We start from the raw sequence: 9,746 nt of genomic DNA, 5'->3' as shown, positions 1-9,746 counted from the left end.
AAAAGCCCCAATTTTTGGAAAGAATGCACCACAAGCTAGGGAACACGGGAGAACAGGAAGGGAATATACGTTTTTCGGCTGCCATGTGGCTATTTCACCAGGATATGTGTTTTATATTATTTTTGTTAATTTTATAATGTTAAACTTTAATAATAAATAATTGTTGAGAACCGATTATTGAGAACTGCTTATCAAAGTTTGCGTTGTTGTCAGGCCCCATCCTCCCCAATGGTGTCCCCCTTTACCAATGTTAAAATCTGGTAAAGGCTGTAGTTCTTTAAGCATATATAATGTTAGGGGGAGGGTAGAGTAGAACCTCTGTAAGTCTGACCACCCCAGGGGTTGTAGGTAGCAAACTGGTCAGCCTACGAAAGTGATCAACATAAGGAACTAGGCCTACTATCCTGATACGTACATGTGGTGCATGTCTGGGCTATGAAAATTAGGTCAACTTAAGGGTGGGCAGTGTAGGGAGGCCAGCTATGGAGGTTTTTCTGTATTTTTATTTAAAAGTTAGAACAAGCAGGGCACAGTGGCTCACGTCTGTAATCCAAGCACTTTAGGAGGCTGAGGTGGGTGGATCATCTGAGCTCAGGAATTCAAGACCAGCCTGAGCAAGAATGAGAACCCCGTCTCTACTAAAAATAGAAAAAAACTAGCCAGGCTTTGTGGTGGGCACCTGTAGTCCCAGCTAGTTGGGAGGCTGAGGCAGGAAGATTGCTTAAGCCCAAGAGTTTGTGCTTGCTGTGAGCTATGATGCCATAGCACTCTACTGAGGGTGACAAAGTGAGACTCTGTCTCAAAATATAAATAAATAAATAAACACAGGAAAAAAATAATGAATACTTGTATCTCTACCATCAGCATTAACCATTGTGTAACACAATGTATAACATTGTGTATATTTGTTTCCAGTCTGTTTTTTTTTTTTTTTTAAAAGAAGTAATACCCTATAGGTAAAAGCGAATTCCCCTTCACAGGGTCCTCCTGGTTTTCACACCCCTCTCCCCAGGCAGTCTCCACATTGAATCCGGCGAGTACTTTTCCTTTTTTACTCCTCTGATCGCCAATTTCCACTGTGCTTTTTTTCTCCAATATCGCACTCTCCCAGTGAGGCAGGCAGGGTGGTGGGGGCCTCCCTTATAGATAAGGACACACGATCCGTGGATTTTATGGTTCTCTCATGCCCCTTAATGGTACACCCAAAGCTAGGGCTGGCTCAGAATGTTTGAGAAGGAAGTCAGCTAACTGAAAAGAACTCTTCTGCTGGTAACAGAAAAAAACAGCTCAAACTACCTCAGACTCTCTGGTAGACAGTTGGCATGAGCTTCTGTCCTTTAGATGCAGGGACCTGAGCAGAGAGAAGACCCCTGGGAATGGGGGTGTGGGTGTGGAGCACTTCTGTTGGTTAGAGAGTGCCCTCCAGTCCTCCCAGCTCCCTGAAAGACAGAGCCTGACTCCACTGCACCAGCCACTCTGGGTGAGTGGGATGCAGGGATTCAAGACTGAGGCTGGTGGGGACCTCCCTAGGTGGCCCAGCCAGCCTTCCCAGGCAGCTCGAGTCCAGCACAGGCTTTCTCTTAATCTCCAGGGTATAGATCTTGCTCTGTTATCAACCCTGAATACAAGAGGAGGGATTTCCTTAAGGTTGTAAGAGAGCTCAGCTCTTGCCACCTCCCAAGCAGAGGGCTCTGCAGGTGTGAGGAGGTGTCCCCAGGGACCCCAGGAATGAGGAGCACTGTTTCCCATTGGGCTTCTCTACCAGGAGGTGAGGCTTTGGAGCTGGGCCAGCAATGGAGCCACTTACCACACGAAGGGATGTCTGTGTCTCCCCAAATTCTCTGTTGAAACCTCTTAACCAAGGTGATTGTGGAGCCTTTGAGACAGGTGATTAGGTCATGAGGCCAGAGACCTCCTGGATGGCATTAGTGTCTTTGTGTAAAAGAGACCTCAGAAAACTCCCTTCTCCCCTCCACCACGTGTGGATGTGGGGAGATAGCCATCTATGAACCAGAGTGAGCCCATGTCAGACACCCAATATGCTGGTGGGTCTTGGACTTCCAGCCTCCAGATCTGTGCGCAATACATTTCTGTTGCTATGAGCCCCCGTCCGTGGCATTTTGTTATGGCCAAAAGAGACCAAGACGGGAGATTGTGAGAACTTAAAATGCGGCCAGCACCACATCTGAATTATATTTGGGATGCACTGGAGTAAATGACACGTATTATTAAAATAACCTGTTACTGTAAAATGGCCTTTGAATAAGAAATTTTTAGAAATGAGGATGAACAGGCGGAGCACAGAGGATTTTTAGGGCAGTGTAACTGTTGTGAGGGATACTGTGGCCACACGACATTACATGTCCATCCAGACCCACAGGTGTGCAGTCCCCCAGGTAAGTGATGGGCTGTGAGTGGCGGTGATGCCCATGTCAGCTCCTCCACTGTCCATCCCCCAGGTGGACCTCTCTGTGCATTCGTGGGGCAGGGGCTCGTGAGAACTCTGTGCTTTCTGCTCAATTTTGCTATACATCTAACATGCTTAAAAAACATTTTTAAAAGCTAATTTCACCTTTTTTTGTACAGCAATTAGAAAGTGCAAATGTGGTTTGTGTTATGTATCTGTTGCACAGGGCCGTCATCCTCGGCATTGCCCTGCTCCAGGAGATGCACAAAATAAAAGCTGTGGTGTTTGCAGCCAGACTCTGAAGGCCACAGGGCCATCTCAGCGGCAGCCCAAGGAAGGGCTGGGGTATGGGGAGGAGGATGTCAGGTTGGTCCAACTTGGAGAGGGAGAGCTTTTATCTGTATTTATTGGCATTGTCTCTGAGGTAAAGCCAGAGGCCACAGAATGAGAAACACCACACTGTTTCTCAAAAGTGGGAGTGGGAAATGACAAATTTTCTTAAGAGTAGTTTTGGGGCAGCGCCTGTGGCTCAAAGGAGTAGGGCGCCGGCCCCATATGCCAGAGGTGGCAGGTTCAAACTCAGCCCCAGACAAAACAAAACAAAAGAGTAGTTTGGGGTTCACAGCAAAAGTGAATGGAAAGGACAGAGGGTTCCTGTAGACCCTGCTCTCAGACACACGCAGGCTCCCCCGCTGTCACCATCCTCGTGGCCTCAGTGGACCTGCCACGTCATGGTCACAGAGTCCAGAGGGCTCACTCTTGGTGCTGCAGGCTCTGTGGGCTTAGACAACTGTATGCTGATGTGTGTCCACCATCACAGTATCACAGACTAGTGTCACAGCCCCCAAACCCACTGCTCTGTGCTCACACCGAGGGTGACATGTGCATGACTATTTCTACTCTGGACTATTGGCCTTTCACCAGTTTTCCCACTAAGGGCCTTGCGTGGTTCCCAGATTGAGCCCAGTATCCCACACTACATGTGTTGGTCATGTCCCCTTCCCCTCCAGTCGCCTCTGGTCTGCATAAATTTTCTAAGTTGTTGTCTTATTTCCACAGGGGTGTGTGTGTGTGTGTGTGTGTGTGTGAAGTTTAACACTCCAGAGCTGTCAGAAGTTCAACAGAATCTGTTTCCAGCTTGTTTGAGACGTGTTCCCACGGGTTCCTCCTCTCACTGCTCATCACAGACACTCGGATCTACTTTGTACTTGTCCCTGGGTCTCTAAAAGAATCATTGGGGGCCGCCAATGCATGTACTTAGGGCCTGAGATTTCCTGGGCTGGTGGGTGAGGTTTATGTTCTGGGCCCTTCAGGGTTCCTGCCAGCAGCCCAGAGCCTGCAGGTGGCGCTGAGTGGTCAGAGTGCTCAGGGGTGTGGGAAGACGCCTCCTGGGCCTACCTGGCTGGGGCAGGGACACTTGATGAAACAGATGTGGAGCTGTCTGCTGGGTGTATTCCACACTACTGTTTTTTAGTGTCAGGAGTTTTTTATGTCTCCCCCTGAATCCCCAGGGGGTTCCAACGAGTTTAGGCAAAGATTGGGGGGACTCAGAAAGCCCACAGTGCCCTTGCTGTGTTGGATGCCGTGCTGGGGACAGATGCTGGGCACTGTGCTCAGGGGACCCCTCCCTGGGACCTTGCTCACACTGAAGCTCTCTGAGGCCCACAGCATGGCCTCACCCACCCCTTGCACAGCGTTTCCTAGGAGCCCCCAGAGAGGTGTCCCCAGTGCCTGTCCTCAGACAGCAGCAACGGCAGACGCTGTTTATCTGCCTGGCCCCCCACCTTGGCTTTGATGTGGGCTCCACAAGCCCTGGCACTGGGTGACTGCCATTATCACAGTTAGCATCTCCATTCAGGGTTTGAGGACCCCCTCCGGGGACAGAGGCTGCTGTCCAGGAGCCTGCCGCATGCCAGGCCTGGGCTAGAGAGATCTGCGTTCCCTCCTTGTGCCACCTGTGAGCTCAGCAGATCCCACGAGCAGTTTTCTTCCTGACACAGGACTTTCATGTGTGTACAGCAGTTTTGGACTGCGGCCGAGCCATTAAGGTTGTTCCCGGTGTAGGGCCTATTTAGTTTGCTCCTGGGGAGCCAAGGGCCTCGGGCTGTGGAAGTCCTTACTTCCTTTCTGAGTTGGAAGCTGCCCTGGGGCTCAGCACCTCTATTCTGGGTTTGGGTCAGGCCAGGAGCCACAGCTCTGGCATCTGAGCCCAGCTGTGCCCTGTAGTGTAGCCCCGGAGAGTGAAGGCTGTTTTGTTCCTCTGCAGGTCGTCCACACGGCCCGAGGTGGCCAGCATTGAGCCTCTGGGCCCAGATGAGCACCAGTGTTCCCAAAAGGCGGTGGTGCAGGCCCGCCTCACCCAGCCCGCCCGCCTGACCAGCATCATCCTTGCAGAGGACATCAGTAAGCACTTGGGGTGCAGCAGCCTCAGGGGCTGCTGGAGCCCATTCTTGTGTTGGCTGGGAGGACACCTGGGTAGGGGGTGGGTGCCAGCAGGCAGCTGCCGTCCTGGGCCCTTGAGCTAGCGCTTTGTGCCACTGGCTCCCTTGTGGACACTGACTTCCTGACTTCTAAACCATTACTTGTTACCTACCTCTCAATAGATATCGACTGAAAATAAAGACAGTTGTCTCAATCTGCAAAATCACTCCTCTTCCCTCCCTGTATCTAATTTACCATTGTGCTTTTAAAATACTTAGACAACCATATGATTTTATATCATGCTTTTCACCCACCTACCATGATATGGGACACTTTCCATTTTATGATAGGATTATTTTTAATGCCAAGTATCATCCTTTATAGGAGGTTGTCCTGTGAGCATTTGGGCATCAAGAGTATCTTCAGATATTTGTTTGGGTGTTGTGTACAAAAAGAAATGTTTTTTTTTTTTTTTTTTTTTGAGACAGAGCCTCAAGCTGTCGCCCTGGGCAGAGTGCCGTGGCATTACAGCTCACAGCAACCTCCAACTTCTGGGCTCAAGCGAGTCTCCTGCCTCTGCCTCCCGAGTAGCTGGGACCACAGGCGCCCGCCACAACGCCCGGCTATTTTTTGGTTGCAGCCATCATTGTTGTTTGGCGGGTCCGGGCTGGGGATTCGAACCCGCCACCTTAGGTGTACGTGGCTGGCGCCTTAGCCGGTTGAGCTATAGGCGCCGAGCCAAGAAATGTTTTTATATAGAAAACGAGTTGGGGTTCTTTTAGGTTGTTTCTCCTTAGGATAGATTCTCAGTTTTACAGGGTCACAGTGTATGTGTATTTTTAAGGCTTTTGATACACAGGGTCCATATTGATTCCTAAGAAAACAGCATTGTGCATAGGCATTTTCATATGGTGCCTGGAGAATGCCCAGAATGATTTTTGACTTTGTAGTTCATGCTGCTGCCCTTACACTTGACGGTTCCCCGGGTAATGCCATTCACATATCTTACTTCAGGAGCAAGTTAAAAAAACCCCTCACACAAGTCCACACACCCCTTCTATAGCACAGTTGTATGTCTTATGTAAAAAACACCAGCATAAGGGAAACAAAGACAAGACACCAGTGCAATCTACAGTATTAGCATGGGGCTTCGCGATGGTATCACCTTCTTTTGGGACCTGACTCGCCCTGTAGCTCTTGTCCTGCACCCTGAACAAAGCTGAATTTTCCTGGAGTTTGTTTTTTTGCATACATCTTTAAATGCTGGTGCTCCAGTCAGAAAAGCAGGAGGTGGGGAGTGCACATGCCTATGAAGCCCCCACTTCTTGGCGGTCTGTGCTGCCTTTCACCGGGGGCCCAGGGCTGCCCTCTTTGCCAGAGTGTAAGACCCCTGGCCGGAGGGCAGTGGCCCGGGCACAGTCCTCAGTGCTGACCTGTTCCTGTCTGCCCCTCCAGCCACCGGCCAAGTCCTGCGCTGTGATGCCATCGTTGACCTCATCCACGGCATTCAGATCGTCTCCACCACCCGTGAACTCTACCTGGAAGACTCGCCCCTGGAGCTCAAAATCCAGGCTCTGGATTCTGAAGGTGAGGACACCCCCCTGCCTGTTTGTTTCCTGGACCTGCTTCTAGGTTCTTATTCCCACCGTGACCAGGGTCTCTCTATTCTTCTCTGCTCTTGTGTCCAGCCCTGCTATTCCCACGTAGGGCCGCTCCTGTCAGGAAGGTGAACTGGTGCTGAGGGGACGCAGAGGAGGCAGGAGCAATCTGCAGGGCCAGCCCCGTGCCCTCAAGTGACTGAAACGCAGGCACTCCTCATGCTCAGGGGCCCCTGCAGTACGGGCTGTGAACTCAGCACTGCCCCAGCCCTGGAGGCAGACTCTGCCTGTGAAGTGTGGGTCCTTGGTAATGCACGTCTCAGGGAAGCCGGCGTGGGCAGCTAGGGGAGGCTGGCAGCAGGGCACGCTCAATGCTGGGCTCTCGGGGATGGTTTTGGCTTCCTGGTTGAGACCTCAGGGCATTCATGGGTGGACTGGGACTTGTCTCTGCTGCCAGCTCAGTGCACTGTCCTCATATCTTCACTTCACCAGAGTTTAACAGTGGCTTGTTCTGGGCTGGGATTGTTCTTGATGGTCTCTTATGTGAAGTAAGAAAAATTTTGTGGATTAAGATTCTTGCTGAAAAAAGTAAAAGTCGGGCAAAAGATGTCTTTCCGGGCAGCACCTGTGGCTCAGTGGGTAGGGTGCCAGCCCCATATAGGGTGGCAGGTTCAAACCCAGCCCTGGCCAAACTGCAACAAAAAAACAGCTGGGTGTTGTGGCAGGCGCCTGTAGTCCCAGCTACTCGGGAAGCTGAGCCAAGAGAATCGCCTAAGCCCAGGAGTTGAAGGTTGCCGTGAGCTGTGTGACTCCACAGCACTCTACCAAGGGCAATAAAGTGAGACTCTGTCTCTACAAAAAAAAAAAAAAGATGTCTTTCCCATGATGAGCTTCCCCAACTCCCAAGTCCAAACCAAGTCTTTGAAATCTTGTCTTTGAAACCTTTTTGACTACTCTGGTTTCCTTCCCTTCTAAAAGAGATTTCTAGGTCAGAGCCTCTTAGCCTAGATTGTATTGACAGACGTTGGGCCAGGTAGTTCTTTGTGGTAGGAGCTGTCCAGGGCGTTATAAAATGTTTGGTGGCATCCCTGGCCCAGAAACATCAGTTGTCACAGGAGCAAGCTGGGGTGGGCGTGGGGTGCAAGCCACTGATTTGGGGCAATGGCAAGAGACTTCCTTCCTCTGTTGCTTCATTGTCAGATGAGCTTCTCCACCTCTGACACTGCTTTCTGCTCCCCTATTGGGATCGGTGCTTGCCCTGAGGTCTGCAGGAATTTGGTGAGAAATATGCAAGTGCTTAACAAATGCAATCCGTGTAACCTGATTCTTTATACCCTCAATGAATCCTAAACAATAAGGAGAAAAAAATATATGCAAAGTGCTTAGCACCTTGTGGGTGCTCAGTAAACAAGAGGGTGTTATCCTGGGCACTTTCTGTGGGTCCTGCCCAGGTGTCAGGTGTGCCACAGGGGAAGGAAGGGCCTGGCCACTGCCCCAGACTCACACTGAGGAGAGAGGTCCAGAGACAAGATGTTAATTTGAGCCTTGAGGAAGGTGGAGTTTGCCAGGAAGGGAAGGCAATTCTGTTTTTGAGGAGCCTAAAGCAGGGAAGGGGTGGCTACAGGATGGGAAGGTACCCTGTGGGCCTCACCCTTTGTCTCAAGGCAGAGGGAAGCTGAGGAAGGGGTTTGTGCAGGACTTCAGGGTGATCATTAGTTATTCTTGGGAATAAAAAAGACCAAACTTTGAGCCCACACTATTGCCAGACATTCCTCTGAGCATGTCACATAACCTAACTCATTCCACTTTGTGGTGACTGGATGACTTAGGCATAGAGCATAGAGTTTGAGCATCCTCAAACTATGGCCTGCGGGCTACATGCAGCCTGCCGAGGACATTTATCTGGCCCTCCGGGTGTTTTTGCCGCTGCTGCCTGTCCTGCTTAGCAGCTGACTCATCCTAGGGCCCATAGTCTGACCCTCCAATGGTCTAAGGGACAGTGAACTGGCCCCCTGTTTAAAAAGTTTGAGGACCCCTGGCATAGAGAGTAACTACATCCCCCTGCTGCCAGGTATGTATTCACACGCAGAAAAGACAAGTAGTTAATGTTTCACAGAGCCAGACTCTGAGCTCCAGCCTGGCCCTAGAGTTTGCTCTCTTGGCCAAGAGTTGGCAGCCTTCTGTGAAGGGCTGGATAGTAAATATCGTAGGCTTTGCTGGCCATATGGTTTCTATTGCAACTATTCAGCTCTGCCTCTGTTACACTTAGGCAGCCATTGATAATGTGGAAATACATGGGCTGTGTTCTAATAAAACTTTATTTATAAACATAGACAATTGTCCTCACTAGGCAGAGAGGCTATAGTTTACTAGCTTCTGCTCTGGACTACTTTGGGCATTCCCTCTCAGGTGTCCCCTCCTCCTCCAGGGACCCTTCTGTGGCTGCTCAAGGTGGGATTTGTTTCCGCCCTTCTGGCATCCCTTAGCTCTTCACTGGCCTTTGCCTTGGGAGATGGGGCGTTTTCTACTGTGTCTTGTCAAGTTTAGCCCTTGGAGGACAGAATTGGGGTCACGCTTCTATGTCTGACACTGGACTTTGGGCCCAGCAGACATCTGGTAAATGTCTGTTAAATCGATTGAATTGCTTAATGTTTTCCTGTGACCCTCCTGGGGCCTGGACCCCTGACTTTCCTGGTTAATAATAGCACTTGTCTGTGAGGCTTCAAGGTCAAGGAAGGGCTCTGTATCTTACACACAGTAGGTTATTAATAGCTTCTTTTTGAATGGAAAAAAGCAAACTTTAGTCACAAGTTTAGTTGAAAACGTTTTGTCCCCTCCTTCCTGTAGAAGCCACCTGTTTGCAGCAGGCTACAGAAGGGGAAATGCCAGATGGACTTGGCCAGAGCAGAGCCCAGCCCAGCAGGGGCTTAGTGTTGGCCTCACAGCTGATGGGCCCATGTGTGCCCTGTATTGCTGGGGGCTTCTGAGTGCCTCCAAGGGTCTGCACTCAGACTGGGTATCCCAACACCCCTGGGAGCACTTCCTTGAGCTGGCTCTGTGCTGGGGATATCCTTGTTTCCTTCCAACCACCTCAAGTCTGGTACTTTCCCTGCTTATGAACAAGGGGCTCTGGATGCCCATCTGCACCAAGCACTGCAAATAATGCAGCTGTCCTGTGTGTGCATCGCCTGAGCTCAAATCACACAGCTGTCCTGTGTGTGCATCGCCTGAGCTCAAATCACACAGCTGTCCTGTGTGTGCATCACCTGAGCTCAAATCACACAGCTGTCCTGTGTGTGCATCGCCTGAGCTCAAATCAC

The 9,746-nt window shown here is 50.5% G+C and overlaps 1 protein-coding gene across 1 annotated transcript in view; it reads left to right on the top strand.

Annotated features, from left to right (window-relative positions):
• The window catches only part of NUP210 (nucleoporin 210), a 116,057-nt gene that overhangs the window by 16,963 nt on the left and 89,348 nt on the right, over window positions 1–9,746 (top strand). The window contains exons 2-3 of the mRNA XM_003796207.3: window positions 4,674–4,810; window positions 6,284–6,415. Of these exons, the coding sequence (XP_003796255.1) occupies window positions 4,674–4,810; window positions 6,284–6,415 (269 nt within the window). The remainder of the gene's footprint in view (window positions 1–4,673; window positions 4,811–6,283; window positions 6,416–9,746) is intronic.

Source organism: Otolemur garnettii, unplaced genomic scaffold, assembly GCF_000181295.1.
Source record: "Otolemur garnettii isolate 467f Iridium unplaced genomic scaffold, OtoGar3 scaffold00101, whole genome shotgun sequence".
Taxonomy (NCBI): domain Eukaryota; kingdom Metazoa; phylum Chordata; class Mammalia; order Primates; family Galagidae; genus Otolemur; species Otolemur garnettii.
Note: the sequence above shows the minus strand (reverse complement) of the source record. Positions and strands in the feature narration are given on the sequence as shown.